This window comes from Papilio xuthus, unplaced genomic scaffold, assembly GCF_000836235.2.
Source record: "Papilio xuthus unplaced genomic scaffold, Pxut_1.1 DF825928.1, whole genome shotgun sequence".
NCBI classification, from domain to species: Eukaryota; Metazoa; Arthropoda; class Insecta; order Lepidoptera; family Papilionidae; genus Papilio; species Papilio xuthus.
Window position 1 is genome coordinate 755470 of NW_013532721.1, and position 27511 is coordinate 782980.

At 35.1% G+C, this 27511-nt stretch overlaps 1 protein-coding gene across 1 annotated transcript in view; it reads right to left on the reverse strand.

The window, feature by feature from the left end:
• The window catches only part of sif (guanine nucleotide exchange factor still life), a 73341-nt gene that overhangs the window by 9103 nt on the left and 36727 nt on the right, over positions 1-27511 (reverse strand). The window contains exons 21-28 of the mRNA XM_013322117.1: positions 12519-12667; positions 9051-9330; positions 8838-8969; positions 6629-6811; positions 4633-4833; positions 3053-3277; positions 1020-1206; positions 450-564 (exon numbers count right to left, since the gene is read on the reverse strand). Of these exons, the coding sequence (XP_013177571.1) occupies positions 450-564; positions 1020-1206; positions 3053-3277; positions 4633-4833; positions 6629-6811; positions 8838-8969; positions 9051-9330; positions 12519-12667 (1472 nt within the window). The remainder of the gene's footprint in view (positions 1-449; positions 565-1019; positions 1207-3052; positions 3278-4632; positions 4834-6628; positions 6812-8837; positions 8970-9050; positions 9331-12518; positions 12668-27511) is intronic.

The following is a 27511-nucleotide window of genomic DNA, read 5'->3' on the forward strand; positions in this document are numbered from 1 at the left end:
ACGTCAGGAGGCTCGGTGGCTGCTCCCACAATGTGCGGTGCGGCGAGCGGTATGGTGCGGTGCGGCGTGAGGCCGCAGGGCGAGGGAGTATGTAGGTCGCACCGAGCGCTTCAGTAAACTCGTCGCGGTCGCAAAAGGTCAGGTGTATGAGGGCGGGAAATGCCTATGAAGGCCTTCTCGCCGCTGCCGTGCGCCGAGCACCGCGTTCGACTTCCGTTCTATTAGGCCCCAGTCGCTCGGTTTCCTGTTCCACCATCACTTTAGCGAAGCAAAAGTTAAGTTGTTTTTTCCTCTACCCATATTCCCATCTGCCCTGAATTATTTATTTCTAAACGACACTTCCGAACTTGGCTACCGTAAGTGATTAATGATAAGGATAAACTTAGATGACGGAGTAACATTCGGAAGGTAATAATGCGGAAAGTTGGCAGGAAGTTGCGGAGACTTACCGCATCATCATGACGAGAGAAAGTTCCTCCTGCAGGACGCTCTCCAAGTACATCATATCTAGGTCGGACACGATCGCTCCGTTGATCACCATTATCTCGTCGCCTTTAATTATTCCTGACAAAGGAGATAATAATTGCAACTAGAACGTTGAATTGATTTTTTTTGTTCGGAAAAATATAGAGAAGTAGCGCAATTTGTTTGAACATTATATATTCAAAGGAAATGTAAATGGTAGTCGAGATTCTACGAATGTTGAAAGTTATTCAATTGAGTCAATATCAACGAACATGACAGCTACAATTTCATTATCGCAATGACGAAATATTTCCAATCCAGTCTTGTTATTGTATAACAAAAGACATTAAGGACAATGATAGTCTTACTCTAACATTACATAAATTTTCTAATCATTATAAATAGTACTAAAATGGCTCATCACTGCTAATATGTACAACAAAAATTATTAGGAGGCTACCAAACTAACCGTAAAAACATAGACAGTTGTGGCGTAATTATGTGGGAAGAACTTTAGGATAATTTTGTGATTCAAGTGTATAATTGATAATTACCGTTCTGCATGGCAACGCTCTTGTCTTCAACGCGGCTGACATAGCAACAGAGTTCGTCCTGTCTCTCCGCGTTCTCTATCAGCTCAGCCTCCACACTGAAGCCCCACATCTGTTCCAGCGTGTTGCGCTGCAGTTCCACTTGGTACAGGATCTTCGCACATACTTCTACCACTTCGTGAGTATGCAACTGTATGAAGAGAATAAGTGATTGACTGTTTGAACTCGTAGTATATGTATTTCGACAAATTGTTATTGTGTTAATTTTAAGTCGGTTACTCTATGTTTATTTTGGTTTACAATGATGAATCCACAATTGTTGTAAACCAAAACAAACATAGAGTTTTTCAGGATATGCAGTGGTACGTGAGGTTTGAAAACATGAAGCGAATTTGTGCTACCTATGTCTGAAAAAATAAATGTCTTATCGAAGGAGTCTGAAACCAAATTCTCTGTTTAAACATATTGTTATCGCTGTTTTATCAAAGTTTTTTTATCTGAGAAATCTACGGTTATTACGTTTTCAATAGTTCACTTTCTATAAAGATAAAAATGTGAAAATTATATTATTTAAGCTTTTTATATGTAAACATAAGGTAAGCAAATAAGGTATTATAGCTACCGCCATAGTGTAATCGAATTCATTGGGTCTGGGTAATTGGTCCCCGGGGTCCGCAATGATTACAGGCGGCTATCATTAAGTGAATTGCCTGCCTGTTGCGGCCACAAACAACTGTTTAAATTACCAATTTAAATCATTACTTTTTAATTTGAATTTATTGTTGTTTCTGCCATTATTTATGTTGCATCTTTTACAGTAGAAATGAATTTTTAGACTTAACCCAACCATCGATCTTTAAAATTGATCTAAATACTACTTAGTTACTTCGTACGGATTTCTATCGATCATATGGATTGATGATAGATTTAAATTAAAAGGAAATAAAAAAAATGGATAGACAAAAGTTTAAGATCCATAAATGGGTCAGACCGTTAAATGACATGACGCTGAATTAATTTATTCACATTGATTCACCTTACTTGATAAATATATGTTTGAAATATGGCGAAAAATCTCAATTACAAGTAAATTGCAAATATGTGATCATAAAAATACAAGATACGATGTCTTTGAATGAAGCCTTTAGTACATAAACTTCGTAGATATAAAATATATGTAAATCGATATATCGAATATAAATAAAATAATTCGACATCGATATTAAAAGTCTGTATTAAAAATAAGTCGTAAAGATGTTTTCTACGAATGAATGATTAATTCGTTGCATTTCTCTTTCGAATATCGCGCTATGAAATTCTCGTTTCCGTTTTCAACTGATTTTACAGTTTTTCCTAGAACTGTAAAAACTGTTACTGTTTTAAAATAAATTTGTTTCATACTTTCAAGATATGAAAAACGTTAAGACTAATTAATATATACATAAAATTTTTGTTTAGAAAAATAAACCACCTACGTTTTAGTAGTAAAACATGTAAAAACTTTTGCCTCTCTACTTTAAAAGACAATTTATATTAATGATTCTCATCACTGTAAAATTTAAGTAGTAGGAAGATTACATTCAATTAACTTTTACGATCAACAATGTAAGTACATTTATTATCACTTTAATTAAAATAAGCGGGAGATAGAGTAAATTGTTAAACATTAAATCTTTTACTGTGAAACACATGTTGGTATAATTTTTTTTATTATCTCTCTATTTCAAAGAGCTTGAATGATGTAATACAAGATGCTATAATACAAAAGACTCACCATTAGAAAGTGTTGCCATAAACAATTATTGAGAGATGTAGATGAACAGGAAAAAGTGACTTTATGACGCATAGGTAAGTTTTTATCGATTTCTTATCTTGTGTTCCAAACATCGAAGTTCTTCACATAATTGACGAGTGCTACTAAAATGCAAATAGACTAATGGTTATCGGTGTGGACATCCAACCATGTGATCGTGGGTTCAGCACCATACTAGCTAATTTCAAATAATCTGGTAATATTAAAAAAAAACAATACTAACGTAAGTTTCGATGAGATCACTGCGGTGTGGCACGAAGTAGTTGTGGTCTTCCATATCACGTCGCTTCTTGACGCGCACGAAGTGTTCCAGGGCGTTGAGGGAGCGTCGGGCGCAGGCGGCCACTAGGAACTCCTCCACTGACATCCCTTCCCTCACACCCACCGTAGCAGTGGTGCCCTCTGGGAGAGACACCCGTACCGCAGCCTCGCTTTCCTCACGCGACATCTGGGGCAAACCACAATCGTGACGGCGGACATTTAACAGAGGCTATTTGTACGTATTGCTATGTACCTTGTGTGGAGATGAACTTCATAAAGTTGCTTATTGTTTAAAAATAGTTGAGATAATTATATGCCGTATGTAATTGACAATTTAAGTAAGTACAATGTTTTAGGGAAAGTGTTGCGTAAATAGTGTTGTAACAATTTCTTACAATAAAGTTGTAAATATTAGACTGGATTACCTTACTATCAAATGCTTGTTGTTCTACTGCATTTTAAGGTTAAGTTGCATATGGAGTTTGCAGCGAGTTGCCAGATTAAGTAACTATTAAGTGTAAACTTCGTATGTTTTCTTTAATAATATAAGATATTAAATTTGCTCACAAACTTATTATGTTTATGCGCAGCATTTGTCGGTACTGTTATTGCTACCTTCTGTGTAATTTGTTGAGGAAACGGCAGCGCTTAGGCAAGGAGGCGTTTAATGAAAGGTAGTCCAGGAAAATGGAGGACGTAGATGTATACTAATAGACTCTTTTCCTACTTGTATTAGGGTCAGGGTACTAACGTAAGAATATTGCAGAAAATGTATATCCCTATTTCAGCTCTAAGTCCCTGCACTATGTTTCCGATTTTAATTTTCTCGTAAGATCCACGATTTAGGTTAGTACAAGAAAAATACATTTGAAAGTTTTATGGCGTCTGTCCAGTCTAAGCAACGATATATTGCCTCTTTAAAAGCATAGTACGGAAGGAGAAAAAAAATGTTGCTTTGTTTTTCTAGTGTTATCCTTAGATAGAAAGAGCTTTTAGAAAGAATCGTTGGCTTTTAAGTAATGAAAATGTTATTGGTTTTGTCTTATTGGTTGTGTAGTTGTTGTTTGATGTCGTTGCTCCAGTTTAATAAGGTCTATGAAAAGCAGAAAATCAATCAAAATAATATAACGTTGCTGGAAAAGAATGCTAAAGTAAATATAATAATCAATTAAATGCTCCCGTATAATTGTAGAACTAGAAATATATTAAGTTTAATGTTGAATTATCTGAATAAATATCTTAAAATGTTCATGTCTGCTTTTTAGATTCATTAATTATATTCTTAGCGTAGAAAATTCAAAGGATTTTATTTCATTCCGTCATATGTTACGTTAAAAAAACGAGCGAGAAACCAGTCGTGCTGAAAGCGAAAAAACATTTTTTTTTCTTCTCTCTTCATACTGGACATTAAGTTCATATCATTTTCGTAAACAACAGGGTACAGCGTATAAAAAATTAAAAAAATATTTTATGATGTATTTTTCACAGAAGTGTACAAAAGAGCATGTGCGTTTTAATTAAAATGAGTGTAATCGAGTGTACCTGCATGGAGCGTCGACTGGAGCCGGAGTTGGAGCGGGAGAGGTTGGGAGCCCGACGTTTGGTGGCACCGCGACCGGCGAGTAGGTTGTTGAGTAGCGAAGGCGAGCGCGCGCAGATGAACGCGTGGAACGATGACACCGTGAACACGCCAAGCTTGTTCAACGTGCTCTTTGTGCCGCGCGACACGTGCGTCAACAGCGACTGAAACAAGCAAGTATTTTATCTCTGTCACCTTTCAATCCTACCTCGTTCTATTACAATGATAACCACGAAAAATATGACATGTTTATTTGAGACTTAATTTAGAATTTTATCTTTTAGACTTTCAATTACAAATATTAAATTTGTATGTTATCAGTTAGCGGTGACTTAATATCTTTTCTTTATACTATTAAAGTAATTAATTGGTAGGGTATTTTCCATCCTTAAAGATAGATAGATAAATTAAATACTGTGAAAATTAAATTTTAATATTTTGTAAGAAGAGTTAAGAAAATATTACAGTATATTAAGAGATTAACATTGAACAACTATAGAGTCTGTATATTTATAAAGTTAGTTGGAGTTTAATTTTCAAAGTTCGACTTAAAGTCAGCTTTAAACATGACGAGTGTCTGCTATAACAATAGAGATAGTAGAACTCGGGAAATTTTATATATGCAATATAATCCCCGAGAGAAACATGTTTCTCTGAATTCAAAATGAAAACAACGTTTTATATATCACCATATAGGTCTTTGAAAACTCAAGAACATTGAATAAACAGTTATGAAATAAATCCTTAGGATTTACGTAATGCGAAATTATGTTTCATGATGCGAGAAACGGTCTGAATAATGATACCATTCAGGATTTTTCAGGCCTCCTCAACCCTTAAATATGCATAAAACCAAGTGTGTATTTGTAATAAAGGGTATTATAATAATGTTGCTGCTTCGCTGATTCCTCTTATGGTTTACTTTTATTCATGATTAAGATCCGTCAGACGTACGAAGCTGGTGAATTGTGGCGCGTCTATTGTAATTTTTCTAGTTAACTATTTATATTGCATGACATGGGTCCGGTGTAATAGATATTCGTAGACCCTCTACGGCCTCACGTCGACTACGAGCTGTCAATTTGGCAATGTAGCTAACAAATATCCCTTTTCTGTCACTACGATGAAATCATTTTGGCAGTGAAATATTTTAATGCGTACGTTCCATGGATTTTCCTCTTGGTATTGTTTCTCGATTCATTATTATTAGACATTATTCTTTTTGGCATTACGATCGCTAGCTAAAATGCTTTGCTTGTATTTCCTTTGATGATGTTTATTCGACGTCTTTGTTTTTTGCTTTTGGTTTGGCAAACTGTAGTACGGCATTAGAAGTCATTTGGCTCGGTATTTATTTTTATTCAGACATCGATAATGGCTTTAAGTCTATTTTTTCCTTCAGCATAAAAAGGCAATTTACGATTTTTGTTGACTATATATTTTTCATTATGATGAAACGTATTTTATTGAATGACAAATTGTTACGTAATTACTAAACAGTAAGGAATAAGAAAAAGAATTTAGATTTACTAGATGTTAGTGAACTACCAGCAAAAATTGGATTCGTAAAAGACACGGAATTCTGTAAATTATGTAAATTATATAATTTTTGTTCTATCGTAATATATGTACACTTTTGGTTTTATTTTTCGTTTTGAAATATTTCTCAATAATTATTTTTCATTACTTCATTCAAAGGTTAAGTACAACCGGCATTAGATTTGGTACGCTCGGTAGATGAGTACTCTTGTTCCCGACGTGCCAATTCAAATGCCGGGTATCGAAGTTGTCAAATATTTTGGCTCCTCGGAACATGGTACGAGTCGGTTCACAGAACACAATTTAATGTGTAGCGGGGTTTAAAGGGATGCTGTGGTATGTATTGCGCAGGGCGCAGATTACCTTGAGCCGAAGAGATATTTGAAAAGACGTTAACTATATTTACTGTACCAGTTTTACCTTAGGGTTGGGTAACTCGCCGCTCTGCAGGCTGGCCATGTAGCAGCGCAGGCGGAACTGCTCGCAGTGCAGGCGTTCCAGGTTCTCCTCCCACTGCAGCATCTGTACCGCTAGCTGCGCCCGCGTCTCCGGGTCCGACACAACTGACTGCTGCAGGTCTGCCATTTGCTTCAGTTTATGATCCTGCCATACACAACTATATTTATTTCAAGTTCAAAAAAGAATATATAAAGAATTAAGTATTATTTATTTGGCATGCAGTCAATATTGATTTAAATAATACTTTTTCAAAGTAAAAACTATTAAAGATGCAGCAAATCTAAACTTATTCCTTTGTATTGAATGCTCAATGTACAAAACATTCGTTAAAAATTCGTTTCCAACAAACTTTTCGGAAAAAACAAAACAAACGTTTGAGGTGAAATTCCACATTCGTACATTTTACTGGACATATCTATCGTATGATTGTCACAAAAACGGTTCTCTCTCGTACATTTTAATAACTAGTACGAACTAAAGTAAAATGTATACGTTTTTGTTTGTAAAATTCTTTTGTGTCCATTGTGACGAAATGAATTAAATTTGTCAAGGTAAAGCAACAAAGGCTTAAAAATTCGATTATGTATTACATTTTGCGCGGCAGGCGAGGATCCCGAAGTCGGCACAGAGCGTGCCGACTGCGTTATGAATATTAATGAACTGACACCGCCTGCCCCTGATCGCAACACAAGATACACCTTACAGTATCTTTATTAAAACCATGAATTTAAAGCTGGCGTGCTCGATTTGAAACTCAAAAGTATCAAATAGGTCCATTCAATACCTTCAATTATAACTGTACAGTTGAATTATTCAGTTAAATAATACACGTGTGGGTTAAATTTGAACTGTCAGTTAAAATGGACAATTCATCTGTCATCAATTTTACTTATAAACCTACAGTTTGAACTTTACAGTTAGACTGTACATTTACAACTGTGCAGTTAAAATTAAAGGTGTGTAGCGAGCTTTAAAGTAAGATATAAAGAATATTTATTTCTATTCTTCAACGCATCATTAATCTGTGCAAACAAATAAATCTAAATTCACAAAGCTTTAGAAGCTTTGTTCTATTATGATATAATAAAAAGTGTAATAATGTTGGCCTTTTAAAGCGTAGCGTAGCATAAACATCCGACTTAATAAATTCCTAAAGTATGCTAGTTCGAAACCACTTTGCTCTATATTTCGTGCAAACAGCTATACGTAGAATAGATAACAAAAGAGATTGCGATGGAAACGCCGACGTATTCAGCAGGCTGCATTGTGTTGCCGGTATTTGATTTAGATGCCCAGGCTGCACAGAGTTCATAGCGCCGTTTGAAATTAAAGCTATATTCGCATGTTATGTTCGTGCAGTGATCAGAGCCGGCCGCAAAGGCTTTGATGCGTGTTGCGGTCGCTACGTGCGGGCCAGAAATTGGCACCATTTCCACTAGCGGCGTTACAGACCACATATAAACCGCCTACGCCCTCCCCGACTATAATGTACAAATGAATACGTTCTGCTGATATTTGCTTAACATATGTACGTCCGAAACATTTCACTGGTCATAAATCAATGTTCATACGAAAGTCTATACTTACATTTCATCCGTAAATGTGCGGTACAAGAGCTTGAATTTTACATGTAATATATTAATGGACATAGATCTAATTCATACTAAAAAGAAATTTAAATGTATACTTTACCTCAATTTAACTTTTGTAGAAGAAAACAATCGTGAGAACTACGGTAAAAGCAATAAATTTATCTGCATAAATGATGAACGCTTTTTGCTTCGCTACATTGTACACACTTGAAAGCTTTACCCAACTCGGAGAGTTGCGGCGCGGTTGCAAATTGACTCTTATTGTGGTACATTTTAAAGCTAAAATCGGGCCGTTCAAATTTCAGTTTACGAAGGTAGTTAGTGATTCGTGTCAGTCAAACAATACTTCTGTTGGTTCAGGCCGACACGGTTTACACCGTTGAGCTGTGCATAATATCGGAGCGAAACTGTATTGTGTTCCTTCACCTTTTCAATACGCTGCAGATTTTTCAGAGATTATTTTTATTCAAAAAACTTTGTATTACTAAAATGTGTTACTCTTCACGGTTTTTCAATGGATACTTTTAAATGTTGCCGTCTCCTATCTTATGATTAAACTGCGATCTATGTATACTTACGGACTCTATAGCTTTCTCGAGACGATATATTTCCTCCTGCAGCAAATGGAGTGTGCCGGTTTTGCCGCGGTGGCGCGCAAACGCCGCGGCGCATGCACTGTGTATGCTATTCACCCAGTTCTCGAGCTCGACCTGGACGGTTATATAATACATGTACAAATGAAGTGACACAAGTGTTTTATGCGGTATTTTTAGAATTTCTAAACAACTCACTTGGCACGGAGCTTGGAATAGGTAAGCGTCGCCGAACGCTGTACTCAGGCAAAATATGTAATCGCGCTTCGGATGCTCGGGTATGGGCTGCATTATGGCGCCGTCGACTATAATAAGGTGCTTTGGAGCGGCCTCTACGGACCGACCCTCTCGGGAATCGCACGGATAAAATAGAAGAGTGGTGCCCTTCAGGCAAACCCAATATCCCTTCCAGCCTCGTTTCCGTGCCAATTCGATCTGATGTTTTTTACGTAGCAACCACTTCTTCACGCTCAGGAATCTGTACAAATAAATTAAATGAAATGTATTCATGAATTCAATGCATTATTCTTTTTAATTTTCTTTTGAAATTTAGTCCTTAATTGTTTTTAAATTGTAAACTTCCAGGTTCAAATTACGTAGAAATTACAAAAAACGATAGTTTCAAAAGTTTTGAAACAGTATCCCAGGTATTTCACGAAGTTAAGCGTTTTGACCCAATTAAAGACGACCGCTTGGTCTTGGATGGGCCCGTGGCTGTGTTATGATTTCAATTGCTCATTTAACTTGAAGAACTTTTTGAATGACTTCGAGTGACGTTAGCGAATGAGAGTCTCTTCAGAATATGCCGGCCGTATAACGACATTGTCGACATTGTCGGGGACCGGAAGGAAAATAGATTGTTATCGTGTTCGCAACACATTCACTTAAACTGCAATTACTTTTAGAATTGTAACTTTGTATTTCATAAGTTGTTACAGCTTTGCATTCACCGCATTTCTACAGTTAACTCGAGGCTTAAACATTCCGAGCGGAAATCAGTTTTCATCGCGAGATTTAATTTGAGTTTAACTATGTGTAAATTGCGGGCATAAATTCAAATGATATACTTAACAATTTACGTGAATTAATTTATAAATCTTGACATATTCATAGCTTTATTTCTTTTAAAAATTTGACAGTAAAGGCATATATTTTCTTAATTTATTTACTAACTTAATTCAATACCATATACCTGGTTTATTTTGTAAGGTAAATAAAATTATTTAACCTGCAATTGAAGTAAGCTTTATGATAATATTCTACATAAATGTTGCATAATTTTGCTTTGTTATTTTAAGTTCTAGTGTAATTTATGTTTAATTTTCGCATTTCTGTTATAAATTGTTTCTACAAAACAAAATTGCATATACCTGAGATCTTTAATTTGAATATTGCAACAAGAATCATGTTTCTGTGTTTTAAATCAGTTATTGTTTGCTGTTTGCTAAGTTTCATTTCCTTCTCAAGAAGTAGTCGCATAAACAAACTTTATTCTAAGTTATAGAGAGACGCAGCCTGAGTGTTTTGAAACTTTCCTGTTTGTAATTGTAAAGATGAATTCAGTGAAGTCCAAATTTATAACCAAGTAACCCAATTTTCATTTCTGTACCAATTTTACGTTGTCTGTTTGCAATTAGTACTTGAATGAAAATTTAGCGCTTTATATTTTACGTTGTGTAACCATAAATTCTTTTTATTAGAGATGTAACAAAATAAAAATTAATACTCCAAGAACGAGTTTAAAGTTCAAGAGTAGATAAAGTAAAGATATAAAATAAAAAAAATAGCACAGTTTTATTATTAAAAAAATAAAATTTAGTTCTTGTTACTATTGATGTTAATCCACTAATATAAAAACATATAAAAACTTAGAAGTTTTAAATTCATCTAAAAATCAAAACGATTAATGGTTTTATAAAATCGCCAACTGGTATTCGTAAATAAATACTTCCAAATTATAACAAAAAGTAACTACGCTAATGGATAATACTTTGAAAAAAAAAAGACCGCAGCTTTTGAGTAGGTTTTTAATTCGAGATGCTTTTACGTATTCAGTTCATCTGAGTTAACTTTTCTCTATTCGCTTTTTTACTTCAACATTTCTAGAGAACTTCAGATAAAACATGGTTTTAAAAATGTACATCAAATATTTTTTGCCGTATGTGATTTGTTTTCATAAAGTCAATATTATTTTGCGACCAAACTATTTCAACATACTTTCATTATCTTTAACTAAATCATTTAATTATTCTTTTCAATTCAATCTTGGTTTTTACGCTTATTTATTTTTAATTTTTGTTCATTTTCATTAGAAGAATGTTCATTTCTTTTCTTTAATTATTTTATACTGCTGTATTTTTAAAACATTTTTCTCGTATTAAATCATCTCAAATTTTCTGAAAAATTAAGAAACTTTGTCTAAAAACTGATCAAAACGTCTACAACTTCTATAAAGTTCTAAATATTCATGGATAATTAACAGCTAACATCAACATCACCCGTTAGTAATTCATCCTTGTCCTATACAAAAAGTTTTTGTTGCAAAGCATAGTTTTTTAAGGTTCATTAGGACCAAATTTGAATTTTAATTAAGGTATATCTACTAATTATAGCAAGATTAACGTGGTTTGAGGAAAATTACGTTACCCCTTTGTAGAGTAATACGTTAACTTTTAATTAGTCTGAATTTTATTCATTCGTCGCATACTGTCTATACTTTTAGAATTCTCAGCGAGAGAGAAAAAAACTCAAAATAACTCGTATTTTCCCGAAGTAATAAATGATTTAGTACCCGTAAAAAATAGCTGAGTAACTACGTATTTCATGATAACCTTTTAAGTTCTTTTTACCGTAAAGTTTTTGTATCGCTCTCGTTGATAAGCCTTGAAGGAAAAAAACCCTCATCGAAGGCAAACATTCTGTCTCGGGCTGCCTGTTCCTTGTACGTTTTACAGCCTGAATGGGTCACGGCTAAGATTTCCCTCCGGTCATTTGGGATTCATGGAACAGAAATTGTAGCCTCGAGACACATAAAGGACGCTATAGGCTTAAGAAAACTCGTCAACTCCTAGCGATGTCACTTTTCTTTGCAACTTTCCTTACAATTATCTTAAGGCTAAGGAAGACAGGTGCTTTTACCGAGTCACTGATTTCAAAGGATCGTCTTTGTGTAGGTAGAAAATGGTATACTGGCGGAAAGTAAGATATCTTTTCGACTACAACATTTCTTACTAAAACGGTCAGTAATATCATGTCGCTTAGAACCTTTTTTTGCTATTTTCCTTTCCTTACATGGTTTCTGATTATCTTTTAACATTAGTAGCTACTTACTTGTTGCCCTTTTTAGAGAGAACAAAGGAATGCTTTTATGTCGACATTTGTTTAGATATAATAATGATTTTATAATGAAGTTTTATGTCTGTGTTGTTAACCAAATAGTTTTATTATTGTGTGCTTAAATTGTTAACTGTTTTCAAAAAGTGTTTTAGTCATTTTGGATTGAATTTGAGTAGATTAAGTTATAACTTAGTTATTCAATTTTCATGATTTCGGCTGTAAAGTGAAAAAAATTAACACTCTGATTTTGTACTTTATCTGGCTGATGTGTTTAAAACAACGTATTGAAGCTTAGTTAGTAAGAATCAATAAAAGCGTATGCATAGTTACCCCGCTTTTCTCACGGCGCCAGTGCAGTTGAAGGACGCCGCCGCGGCGCCAGTCTGCTTGCCTTTGTAAGGAGAGTTCATCGCGCTCTCACCGGCTTCTTCTTCGTCTGATACCGCAGTCGTCAGTGACATGCGATCATCATCCGATATCTACACAAAGTAACAACACATTAATTTGTTAAAGAAATTAATAGTCTCCAATACTAATCGAAATCTCCCACAAACCACAATATTACGACATTTCATTTGGCTTTTCGGAAATTAGATTCTTCTTCAGATTAACAAGCCAAATCAAGCACAAAAACATCACAAGAAACGACTCATAAATAATCTTTTAAATGGTCACCACTATTTTAAATTCATTCAATAAAAACTGGTATAGTTTAAAGGTAGATTAATATTTTTATATACATTTATAAAACATGAAGATACTAGATAGTATAACATTAATTCACACTTTTACAAAATTACGAATTCTTGATGCATTGCCTTCCATAATTTTCCGGGGTAAGAGTGGTTGTATGTTCTATTTCCAGCATTTAAGGTAATCGTAATTTTGCGGTTTCATTCAAAGTATGAAAATCATTGCGATCACTATAATTTGATTATAAACAACGGCTGAAATCGTACGAATGTTGAAGCATTTTACCTGAAATTAAGTAAGTGTTTAAGTAAGATAGTACATACAAGTTTGTATATAAAGCTTGTCGTTAAAAATAACCTTTGAATTATGCATGAGTAAATATTATAGCAGGTCACGTAATCCATACGTTCATATATAAATAAACTCTTAGAATTTAATTCAAAGAGAGCTCGAAAGTTGCCACAGACTAATATAAAGTTCTCTCGACGCTCTCTAGAAGTTTCTTGACATGAGGAAATTTTTACTAAGCAAAATGAAAATAAAAATATTAAGCTAAAATCGTCGTAAATTTCAAATAAGATGTATCTCTGATACATTTATAAAGATAACTTGAAAGTCGTTTTTATCGCTGACAAATGTTTTAATATTTATAAATTATTGTTATTTTATTAAAATAATATTTATAAAGAGGAGATTTTACTCATTTATTTATTTTATTTTCGTGTAATTTGTTATGTAATAATATTAAATAATATACCGATTGTGTTTACATTCAACCATCTTGATGAGTCAATGGAACGAAAATGTTTCGTGTTTTATTTGCGATGTTTTTATGTGTAAAACAATTCATTCGATGACTTTATTCTAAGCACGTTTTGGCAGAGAAAATGTAATTACACGTTATCATACGACATCAGCTACCCAATATATCACCTGAGCCTTTTATATTTGACTTTATTATTACTATTATTACACGTTTCCTTAACTGGCTTACTTAATTTATTACTTTTGTACCTTTGTACATATTAACAAAGGTAACTAGTAAAAGCGTCGGTGGCTCAGAGGTCAAGCACTTGACTTGCAATCTGCAGGTCCTGGGTTCGAATCCCGCCATATACCAATGTATTTTTCGATTTCAGAATAACATATGTACATTTGTCCGACGTTCTTACGGCGAAGAAAAACATCGTGATGCAATCTACACATATCTGAGAAGAATTTCAAAGATACGTATGAAGTCAACCAACCCGCACTTGGCCAACGTGGTTGACTATGGCCTAGTCACTTCTAGGTAGGGTAGACTCCGAGCCTTTCGGTGGGGACGTATAATGAGCTGATGATGATGAACCAGTAAAAGGTTAAAAGTATTGTGAGTTAAACACTGTCTCTTGCTCTTTTCTTCCTGTTTTCGAGTACAAATAAAATAAAAGTTATAAAAGAAAATGATCTAAGATCGAGTGTTGTAACACGAGCAGTCTAAACTGCGTCCTTCCGAGTATTGACGTCATTACCTTTGTAACTCAAGAGTGCTTCGTTCTTTGCAATATTGTCCAAGTTCTATCGTTCACTGAAAGAAATATTATATTGACGGCAAACGTTTTACGCGGGAAATAAAGGAATTTTATAACAAGGAGAAGTATTTCTTGCGTTCAATTTCGTTCATATTACATCCATAGAATTTTTAACTACAACAAAACTACTAACTAGTGGCTTCTGAGATCGAAATTTCTGTATAAATCAGATACCAAAAAATGTTTTAAATTGTAATTTTGGTCTTAGAAACCCGCGGCAAAGATACAAAATTGTAACTAAATGGCATTGGTTCTAACCACTGGGATTTTAATATCGTATTTTATTTTGAAATCAATAAAAAAACTGATTTTACTATATTTGCAGTATTACTGTACAAGCTGTCGCACGTGACTTTGTGCGCGTGGAATTAAAAAAAAATAATAGTAACCTATGTGTTCTTTCGCGCTCAGCGAGATCTGTTGAGCCGTTCCGGTAATACAAACAAACATTCATCCATCCACCCATCCATCTAAACATTGTCATTTATAATATTAGTAAGAAGTAAGATATGTAAATATATGGGAAAGAATACCATAAACAGAACACATTTATTAGGTTTGAAAAAGACTGTCTGTTTTTCTGAGCAATTGTATGTACGCAGTGTTATATAGTCAATAAAAGCTTAAAACGTGGTTGAAATTGAGTGACATCTTGTAATTGCCTGGATTAGGTTTATTGCTCTGAAATATTCCACAAGTTGGTATTCATTCGTATATTTTATAGGATGAACGTCGTCAGACTGCGGCCAGAAATAATCCCTACAATCCATAAAACTTCTTCGGGAATATACTTTTCGTCGTACTTTTAATCCTTCTTATTCTCGAAGCTTCTTCATTTCCATACGAGTATGTTTCGTGAATTTGATAAAGATTAAAGGCGTCGCTTTTCGCAATCCATTTTTTACGTTTGACGATTCAAGAAAGATTTATTTTAAGATAATAATTTCGAAGCAAAGAGGATTATTTATTTATATATTTATATTTTTATCCATTACTTTTTATGACATTGTACCAAAGTGATATAGGACATTGGTATAAGAATTAATTTTGATTAAAATCCTAAAAAAATTGGCATTAATCATTGTCGAAGATATTTATCCTTTCTCAACATTTAATTATTATAAAATTCTATCTGTTGCTCGCGACTCCATCCGCTCGGGAAGAAGCCTGTTATTTCTTACTGAAAATAATGCTGGTAAAATTCAAACATTTCAAAACAGTGTTAATTCTTCAAAGTTTCCCACAAGGGCTACGGAACAAGACGTAGTAGTGACCCGAGCACGCCGCCGTCGCCCGGATTACGGGCCCTTTAGTGAAAAGTTCAACCAAACGTGCCTTCATTGAATTCGTTCAGTTCCCGCCAGCATTCCCTTTGATCTCGGCGTTGTAAAGCTCTAAATATTTGTTGGCAGGCCGTGTCGTATTAACGTAAACGTGTTAGACTTCGTTTGTGTTGTTCGTTTGTTAAACGGCGACAAAATAATTTGAAATAAAAGGGATTTCAACAATATAAGGATATATTTTGTTGTAGAAACACTACATCCTAATGTATGAAATAAGGCACCAAATCCATAAAACCCTACTCGCTGAAAAGGATGCTACACTAACACAATTAGGTTACTACATATATTTAATTTATTTATTTTTAAAAGTCTAAACTAGGTTTTATTCAAAAAATTGTTTTAGTATTTTTGTCGTTAAGATTTACTTAAACATTTACACACAAACACAAGTTGTAAAAATACGTAAGCTTTTGGACATGTACTGAGAAGAAAACATCATTTACGAAAAGAGATTTAAAGAAAAATTGTTGCCCGCTTAAAGAAAAATTTAATTTAATTTATTTTCAACACCCTATAATTTATAAATACGATTTTCAATTTCTCTCAACTAAGAAATAGAGTGTGATCAAAATTAACGAAGCATCCAGGTAAATGAAAATGCTACAAATATTTTGCTTCACTTCAAATATCGAGTTCCGTTCGCAGTTTAGATGTAAACAGTGTTGCAGAGTTTATTTTAGGTTCGACATTACGTATAATGTAATTTACCGGCAGCCGCGCCCTCGTTTTCACTGAAAATTGTCGCCAGCGCTATCCCGGGAAGTTGGAACTGGCGTGTGCGCGCACCAACATTAAACGCTGCCTGGCATTATGGAAAATGTTCTACACTTTTCTCCATTTTTTGGCAAATAATTTTCTAAAAAATTGTAAATATGCCTAGAGGTAATTGCCTCGTGATGTTTAACTTTTATATACTAACAAATGGCGACGTGAAATCGTTATAATAGCGAAGTGATGTTTGCCCATAGATATCCGCAATAGTGATGCAGATCAGCATTATTTAACACGTTTCAATTGGTCTCGAAAGAGACAGATTACACTGCGTAATAAGAAATGTACTGCGTACTACTAGTGTTAGTAAGTAAGCTTTCTAGACAAAGAAAGGAGTCAAATCTGGAGATGTTACATTTCGAGTTCGTTCAAAATATAAAGTTTAATTTATTTTAATAAAATTATGCTTCCTTAATAACTCGAGTATAATACATGATATGTGAGAGCGCTGTTTCTTGCGCTTTTGATCGCGACACAATAAGACCGGGGCGGACGGTGACGCGGTGAGCGCATGCGGGTCGCGTTGGCGCACTCTTGGCTCGATGGCCCTCAGCACCGCGCCGTGGCCCTTACCTGTGCCTTTCACTAAAAAAAAGAAAATACATCTCATAGAAAATTTTTATTATATAATATAGCAGAGGTGCATAAGATGGGAGTACGGCGGTACACAAAAGCCTTCCGCGTATTTACGGAGATCCGTCTCAATTTCAGTGGCAATTAAAATGAAGAAATGAATTGTGGCGTCCGAACACTTAGCGCTTATTACATCTAAGATATTTTTTTTTATTTTGTGTTCTAAGTAAATAGTTTATTTATTAACTAGCTTTTATATTTTTGACACTTGTGATTCCTAAATAATATCTATTGGTAAAATGGCATACAAAGGCGAATCATTATTCGCAAGAAAATATTACCAACTTGATAACCGACTACTATATTATCTGTCGAAATAGCAATCCGAAAAAATAAAATAACCCTATTGATAGTTAAATGCTTAATAATTAATTATAATAATTGGCATATCAAAAAAAATTGATGGATTTTAACGTATTGGACTTTACTTTAAATAAAAACTAAATCTCAATTAGGAGTCCTCTAACTAATCTATTCCTAGATTAATTAATCTTTAATCCTTCATTAATTAATCCTGCTATCTAGAGATTGGCTACTTCGCGTAACATTTAAGCGTAGCCCTTTGTTCCATTCGTGGTACTATTGAATAATGCTTTTGCAGTAAAGTACAAATTGTAAGGCAATGTAGTTTACAGGCAACTCGAAATACAATATCAAAATACAAACAAGATGTGTAACCATCTACAAAATAAGTAAAAAGGTTACTGGTATATCTTAAAACGATGCTGACTTGACGTATTCAAAATATTAATCAAATCTAAAATTGATATACAAAGTTTTCATTTATTGTCTCAAAGTGTAAATAATGCAAAAGCACTTTCTTTTAAAAGAAAAAATATGACGGTGATTTATTTTTGTATTAAAATGTAAAAAGCATTTATAGCTGTTACAATCTGAATTAAAACATAGTAACTCCAGGTCAGTGGTGTCGGAGTTTAATAGTGGAGAGTAAAATAGTCATTTATATCAGACGTAGTTTAGTGGGAATTCATAGTCGTAGTTGTGAAACAAACTTTCCCTTTGCCGTATCGTTTAGTTGAACATAATTACGTACCTAGCGGTAGTTAATGTTTCACGCGAAGCTGGTAATATGCAGTTTCGAGTATACAATGTCACTTTACAACTATTTGCAATACTATTGAATGACGTTGTTTTTTAGTAAACGATAAATTATCAATAGCTCACAGTTTTTTTTTTATTTCAGGTAAATTCAAATTTTTTTTATATCATAAGGTGGCAAACGAGCGAGTATCCACTTAAAATCGCTGAAACAGCGAAGTGACCGTTGCCCATAGACATACGCACATGCATATGCGTTGCCTACCTTTAATCGACGGTGGAGAGGATGCACAGAAAGAAATTATCTTCACTTTCCATGCATCCTCTTCCACTTCCATCTTTTCCTTATAAGAAATGGGGTAGGAAGGGAAAGAGGACTAAATTAGGCCTCCGGGACGCACACTCATCAGACGAAACGCGGAATTGCTTCCACTTTACGTCTGACTTTTGTGTGGGCGTGGTATTTCACCGTGCGAGCCGGGCCAATTCGTGCGAAGATGTTGAAGTGGGCTCTACCACTGTTGTCATAACTTAATTTCTTACTAATATTATAAATGCGAATGTTTAGATGGACGGATGGATGTTTGCTCTTATCTCCGAAACGACTTATCGGATCTCGGTGAAGTTAGACTCCAAAATCGTAAATTATTTGCATAAAATTTTATTGTGACTATGATATATTTTAAATGATATTTTGAATAATGATATTTTTATATATAAGAGTTATTCTCCTATGTTAGTGAATGGCGGTGTGATATTTGGAAAAATGTAAATAAAGAACCACAATTGGACGGTCGGTAAATAAAGGTTCCCTGTGTTGCGTATATCAATCCAAGCGGAATATAAATTCTAGCATTTCAATATATTCATAAATATTCGATCCGAGCGTATTTATGATACTCCCGTATTTACAGGTATGGTATTATAATACATTTTCACGGGTTTTGCTTATTTCTTTTTAGCGAAATCGTATTTGCATTATATGTCGCTATATTTTTGAAGTACACGAATCAGTAGTCATTTATTTTACTCGTTTTAACTTCAATAAGATGGCAGTAAACACTAATATCAATAGTAAAATAATGTTAAAAAGATTTAAAAATACTTGTAAGTGGAGTTTCCTAGAAATTTGTACTACTTTATATTTCTAATGTAATTTCGAATTGTTATTTTTATTTCGAATGATCAAAAACCACTTAAAACTAATTTCAATTTTAATGGTGAATCTGAAAATGAAAACTTTAATTCAAAGCAATTGAATTGTAAATAAAGGCCTCGTTAGCTGGAAAGGAAATTGCAGCTTCCCGTGGAGGAAACTAAAATAAGGTCAAAATGTTAGCTATATTCTACCGGCTTTTTTACCTCGAGGTTATCTATTGTATAAGGTTATTGTGAGGCCTATTGAAAGCTGGCCTCTTGAGGTTTATGTATGTATGTACGTATAAAAGCGAAACTCGATGGATACATTCCCAGTACATCGTATTCAAATTGATTGGAATTTTTTCCTTTCTATACATCACAAACAAAAATAATTAATAAAGAACCGCGCGAAACGTTACCATTCACGAAACTCTACATTGATTTACTAAAATAAAACCCTACCTTTTCTGAATCAATTTAAAGTTCATCATAAATATTATAGTATTCAAGTCTAAATATTATAGTAGGTATTTTGATAAATTCCGATGCATAATTTAATCAATAACGTTATAACATTAATATTATAGAATAAATTACCTTCCTCAGGAAAGCTTCGTTACACGTTTGCGACGTGCCCTTCCAGTGATAATGTCGAAATCTAACATTTCCTAGAAGTTTCGCTCCATGCAGGATCGACACTTCGTATACAATGCGCCTTATGTTAAGGACATCTGTGCGTTTTTTGTATTTGTTTAGTTTTCGTCTACGCACAATGCGCTCGTCGGGCTCCGAGTACTCGCCCGTGCTGGTGAGCCCTTCCTCCGCAGCCCAGGCGCTAAGAACGCTCTCTATAAAACTGAATAGCTGCTGCACGTTGGGCTCTAGCTTGCTTGGTATGTACAGGTAGGGTGACACAGTTTTCTTCGGCACGACCGGTTTCTCTTCCGGCTCCTCTTCGGGCGGGGGTGCGATGTCGTGATACGGGCAGTTGTGAACCTTGTGATGGTGGTGATGATGATGGTGGTGATGATGCCTTGTCTTGCGTTTAGTATCGCAGACTGCGGCGCCGCTTCCGGCGTCTCCTCTCTCCGTGGTCTCGCCGCCGCTGGAGTGGGAGTCGCCACTGCGTTCTCTGCGCGGTTTGGGTCTAGCGATGGGACCGGTAGAGGCGGTTGAGGCGAGGGTGGCAAGTGCGCCTGCGGCAAGGCAGCAGTGGTGTGCGACACAGCAAAAGCGGGCGTCGCCCTTGCGGAGGCCGGTGTGGGCCTTGTGGCAGAAGGAGATATCGGGGACGCGCGCGCCGAGCGCGGCGAGGTGGGCGCGGTCGGCGCACACCTGCATCAGCAGGTTTTCACCGAAATGCACGGTTTTATGGCGGCGGCGGCGTAGGTGCAGCAGCGTTCCGCTGCCGGCGAGCGAGGGCGGCGCGGAAGCCGGAGCGGGCTTGCCGCGGGGCTCGGGCGCGCGCGCGCATCGTGGCGCCGGCGCGCGGTGCGTTTCTACCATCATTGGCGAGGCTAGGAGCGGCGTCAGCGGCCGGCGGCGACCGTCACCTCATTCCGGGCACGCTTCCACCGTCGCCCGCCGTCGCCCGCTCCCGCTCCCGCCCTAGCACTACTCTACGGGGCGCTATCGTGTCATATGAAGCATCTCACTCGTCTTAATTGTCCCACGGCTAAGTCATTGTGAATGATTTGATATATCACTTTATTATTATTTTGATTTTTATTTACACACTATTTTATTTTTAAAAACAGAAGCGATGATGTTACTCTAAACCTGTAGACTCACACGTACGTATATATATCAAGATAAAGGTCGTATGTATTATTAAGACATTCTACTGAAGTTGTGAACAGTAATGTGTGTACGTGTATCCTCAATAATCGTGGAACAAGTTCTTTGATTTACTTACGAAAGAAACAATATAATAATTGGTTTGGAATTGGTTATGTTTTTGTTTAGTTTGTAAGAAAAAATGAGAGTAGACTTCATTTCTGTATTCTAACAATTTTCCTTCCCTAAGGGTTGTTTGTCATTAATATCTCAAGACTGAAGAAATGTTTGCAAGCGGGACCTTTTCTAAATCAATTTAAATTTTTCAAGCGCGCCTAATTAAGTAGAAAGTGCGCAGGTGCACAAAGCGATTCATCGACTAATGTACAAAGGAATCTTCAGGAGCGTAAACAAGTTATGTCGACTTATAACGAGGAGCGAGCGGGAAAGCGTTCTGCATTTGAAGCTCGTTCACTGCAATGGACGTTAACAACCTGTCAACGACGACTGTTACACGGGAAATAAATTCACACCAACTACTTACATGTTTCCTAATGAATGGCTTTATTAAAAAATACAATCCGTTGAATAAAAAGACTCTTGGAAAGATTAGTTTTTTTGTTAAGTCTACAAGTTAATAACATTGTTCTCCTACATTTCAAGCACGGATAACTTTGAATTCTCTGTTATTAAAAATGATTCAGCTAAATATAGATTTCAAAGAATTACGACAATGTTTCATTGCGACAAAAATTTATGAAATTATTCATGAAAAAAAGATTATTCTCGTAAGAATAAAAAAAATCTTTTGTACTTGCTGATGCTTTTCTTATGTGTAAGTTGCTGCTAAAACTTTGAGATAGTGAAAAGTAAGAGAAAGAACTACTATATGAATAATTACGAGACGGTAGGGGGGAGGGGGAAGGGAGAGTGAGAAAAACGTATAAAAGTAGCGAAATTTTATGCGAGGACGCCCGCGGACAATGGCAAGATGTCAGCCATGAAAATAAACATAGCCAACTTTCTGACACAAAGTACTCCCCGCTCGTTGGCGTTTTTACGAAATAAGATTGACGCATTGCTTCCGTTTCACTTGAGACGAAGCGAACATTGAATACACAGTGTATTAGCGAATGATAAATTACTTGTACATAGTTTGGGCACGTTTTAATTATGCTAACAGCGAGCTTTCACAAGGGAAGTAGGGCGTGATGGATGCAAAGCGGCGTCGCGTTTGGACTCCCGTGACGTCACCATTCCCCCCCTTAACCCGCTCCCCCTGCAACTCCGGGCAAATGACATAATATGCACGTAAAATGATTACGGCCAGGTGTGACCCGGTGACACGTGTAGGCAAATTGGTTTATCCCTTGTGCTGTAGCGAATCCATCGGACGAGATTGATTATTGATTTTATTATTTGTACCTACATCCCTTTACATTTAGGTTTTAAAAACGAACGGAATGTCGAGAAAAATAAATCGTTCATGTCTAAAGCTCTCTTAAAACTTTAAATTCAGTCAAAAACATTGATAAGGCTACAGTAATTGTGTAGTCACATCGGTGACAATAATTAAGCCAAATATTAATTTTATACGTCATTACATCTTATTACATCTCTGCATTCAGAGAATTGCGATAAGGGTCATTTTTACGCATTGACCTATATTTGCCCCCCAATAACTAATTTATAAAAATTCTAAATACTTTTAACACATTCAGTGCTACCAACTAATCTTCGATTTCACGTTGTTGCAAATCATTGTGGCATTTAAAATGTTATAAATGGAAAAATTATACGCTTACAAAGCCACTACAGGTTATATTAAATTATAATTTCAATTTATTAAGATGTCTTTATGTCTATGAAAATGTTAAGCGTCTAATAGTTTGTAGAAGTTAGATATTAAATGAAGACAATGTCTCTACAATTGTGCGATTTAAGATATTCCACAAGTTAATTATTATTGGTAACCACGACTCCAGCGAACTAACAAGTTCGCTATAAATTAGCATATTATTAAACCGACGTCGGATGTAACATCGCAAACATTGGAAAGCGCTTAATGCTGTTATAAATTTTGCGTATATTTTCATTAAATCCCGCGAACAACAACCCAACGATACGTTCATATCCAGACGTGTTAGTTACGATAGATTAGATTTGATATGTTGAGTTTCAACAAATCATTGTTTGTGCAATATGAAAATCAATTTAAAAATGAAAATTGATTGAATAGCCGTATATAAAATTCAATTATGGATGGATTTGACTAACATATGACGTGATTACATTGTAAAATTGGTTTTACTTTTTTCAATTATATGTTGCGTCGTTTAAATAGACGAGATATTCATTTATTTTCTTTTAGCCATGTCTGTAATCAAAGACAACAATCTTTACAGATATCATCGTATTGTTCAGATAATAAATTAATAAAAAATATCTTTTTTGAATAACTTTAAGAATATATAAAACAAAATCTTTGATTTACTGTGGGTTTCTGAGACCAAAATCTCCGTATAAAACATATCTGTATCTATCTTTAACAAAACAAATACAACAATACGTTATAAACGCATGTTATAGACTCAGAAACCCACGGTTGATGGATAATAAACTATTGGCATGTCAGTAATAGATTACAACTGATATGTCACCGAGCCTAGTCAAATTAATGTTTGAACAAATGTGATTTACACACGTTTGTTCAAATATTGATTAGACTGAGACTAAAACAGTCGTGTAAATTTAAAATAGACCGTATATATAGATTTGGTAATGTAAAAGAAAACCGGCTTCATTAATTTATCAATACTTGGAAATGTAGGAGATTTTTCAATCAACGACGAATTTCAATCAGAAAGACGTTTTATTAGAATAAAACTCAATTTGTAAAAGAGCAAATATTAAAAATAATTTTTGAAAGATTTTTCTTGAAATTTTAGATTAAAAAAGCGCAACAATAAGATCCGTGAAATGGATAGTAGTATTTAATTGGCTTGGAAACAAGAAAAGATATTCAAATATGTGCGAGTTCAAGTATAGAAAAAATTAAGGATACGAAGATAGAGTACAGGTATTAGTGTAAAGTAAATTAGGTGAACTATTCAGAAACATAGTAAATTTTGAAAAAAAAAAACGAGAAGTCTTTAACGTCAGCACATTTTTTACAAAGCACAATGTGAACCGATCAATATTTTTATTTACATATTATTCATACACAAGATGAAAATAATTCAAAAGTGAAAGAGGATCAATTCAAATTGCATCAATGAATACATACTTTGATATATTCGAGTGATTACGATAAACTTAATTTCAATCTCATTCATTATGTTTACAAAGCTTTTAATATTTAAAGAACCGGTTACCGAATAAACATTAAAATTTCATGAAAAATTCAATCAGAAAAATCGAGCCAGTTGAAATTTAACTCATCATAAATTTCAGCTTTACCTTCTGTTAATAACTATCCTATTATAATAATTTCGACGGTTAATCGACTCATTATCTCCGCAACTTAAAAAGACGTAATTAATTTAATGAAGATAATTTCATTAAAGGATTCCTTAATAATTTTAATTAAAGAAATTCAAATAATGTCTTCTTTGTGCTGCAGTAAATTTGCTGTAATTTACGACCATTATTTTTAATTATTTGATACAATCTTGTATATTTCTTCAAGATACTGTTGATTAAGAGCGAAATACAACTGATTTCGTGAAAAAGAAAGAAGCAACAAAAATACTTTTTACGCCTGGTGCAAGTAATTAGCAACGAATTGTGCGATGTATAAAATATTTTTAGCCACCGCGCTCGCTAGCTGCTATTAAAAAAAGTTTACTTGTTTACTGGGATTATGTTTTCCGTATATTTTCCTACACTTGTTCTTGTTCGCAACGCTATTAACGGTCTGAAGTATATTTTTCCTCCTTCGTGTGAACATAGCAAGTTTAATAATGCTTGGACGAAAACTAGTCTGGCAAAGAATTGTTTATGATTGCTGGTGGCTTGTAGGTCAAGAGTCGTCGCCGCGGCTCGTTGCTTTAAAACAATTGTTCGGCGTAACCACAACGTTGGTAAAATGTTTCATGTCGCGGCGAATGCTTCAAGTGCTTTTTGAATGCATCGTTGATATAGCACATAGGTAAAGTACAACTGTCTATTTAAAATCACTGGTTACAGCGCTTTAAACAGCTCAAAACATTACCAAATAGCACAGATGATAAAGATATTTAAATATTAAATAATATAATATTCTGTAGTGATAAAATTGCCAAAAAATTTTCATGTAAATTCCGACAAAATGTTTATAGTGTGCAGAAATAATGATAAGTATATTTGTGTAGATTATAATAATTCATTTCTACTTTGGTGCACGAAAAATTAAAATCATATATTCTGCAATGCGTTTATTATGTCAGTGTTGTTTTATTTGTCTACCAGAAATGCAAAAGCTATTTCAGAAATGTTGCACATAAAGTTAAATTCCAATCGGACACTGGCTTCCGATGCATTTGTAAACCAAATCAATTTTATTTCAATGTGATATTCGATTGTAAACGAAAGAATTGCCTTAATAACATACGACCTTAGTATTAATTCACGAAAGATAAAGAAATTTAAAAATCGATGCAGTATTTTATGATTGCATTACAAATAAAATTTGTCGAAGGAAACGATGAACCTGTTCCGATGTCTATTGGGCCGAGGATAGGCGTAGGTACACATCACTGTTACACATGTACTGCGAGCGCCGGTACCGGTATGATATGCGCAATATGTATAGTGCTGTGAGTCCGTGAAGATCGAACGCGATCGAGCCCCGACTTATATGTTAAGTTTATAAATAAATAAGTTTTTTTGAGTTACATAACCGAGCACTCGGACACGCGGAACTAGTCCAACGCCCAGGCGGCTCTCACTGCGACTGGCACGGGCGACGGCAACGGCCACGGAGGGCGCTGCGCTCGTCGCTTGTCGGACTCCGCCGGCGTTCGGCGCCCAACGATCGTGCGTACTCGGCAGCACTCGGAGCACGCGCGCCTGCGGGCGGGCGGCGCCCGGCCGCCCCTCTCCGCCCGTAGCGCCCCCCATCGCCCGCCTACTACTACACCAATTCAGCCTTTAATTTATTTCTGCTAAAATAAACGAATGTTACACTCATCACTTTTTTTTCCACAAAATATTCTAGACTTCATCCAAATCAGTATTAGTTGAAATAAGACTTTTTAATTATTGGAATACAGTATTTGATCGAATGTACATTTAGACATCATTTTTTTGTAAAGATTTCTTTTGAATTGTTTAAAAATGTTAGAAATACACATAATATAAAACGGTTCTGGCACGCCACGCCGTTTTCGGTACGAGTCGGGTCCGTTTAGAGTTTTCTTTTTGCCTATAAAGCGTCTGTTTATTTTAAAGGCGGTTCATTGTCATGCAAAATATGAGAGCATTTGCAAATCCTTTTAAATCTAAAAGCTTGTTATTTTTACGGAGACGTTTCGCGTTGTATATCGTTTAACATCCAGCCCACTTTTTACAGTCCGATGGAAACCTAGTTTGGGGTCAAATCGATTGTATGTGTGGATAATAACGGTCTTGCGATTAAGCGCTGCAACTGTGAGATATGCGATGTTATAATATGCATATTGATATTAACGTAACATTCATTGTTTTCACAATTTAAATGAATAAAGAACATTGTTTTAAAATTAATGGTTCGTGTAAACAAGGCTCAGCATAATCACTGAGTTAATGGTTGTCGCGCGACTGTCACGTCGCTCTTGCGAGCCAGTCCACGTGGAAGACCCCTTCGCTCTCTTTATAAGGCGACTTAGTAGAAAATCATAAAATGTACTCATTTATTTATTTGTAAGCGGGCGTAGGGTTGAATGCACCCAGACGGCTATTTGCTCGGCGTGAGATTAGTAGGACACGGCAAGGGATCTTATTGATTGATGTCATTTTTCCTCTTTGATTCGTTCGAGCATTTTCATAAGTATAGAAATAATCTTATATCTTTTTTATTGCTATGGCTGGAACATTTCGCTGGTGCTTACGTGATTGCAAGATTTGCTCTTCTCGTAAATAAAAGGTCATCACGTATTGTTTTTTCTTTTGCTGTATTAGGTTTATTTATATAACTCAAGAGAAAGAAGGAGATTAACACTTAAGAGGTCCTTTTCGAGACATATTTTCTGAAAAGATTTTAAAAAATATATACAGTTGTTAAGAAATATGATCAAACCAGACATTTTCGCGGTAATTTTAATTAATGCACAAATCAAAGGTTAAAATTTAATAAAGCAATGTAGCTTTTAAAACTTAA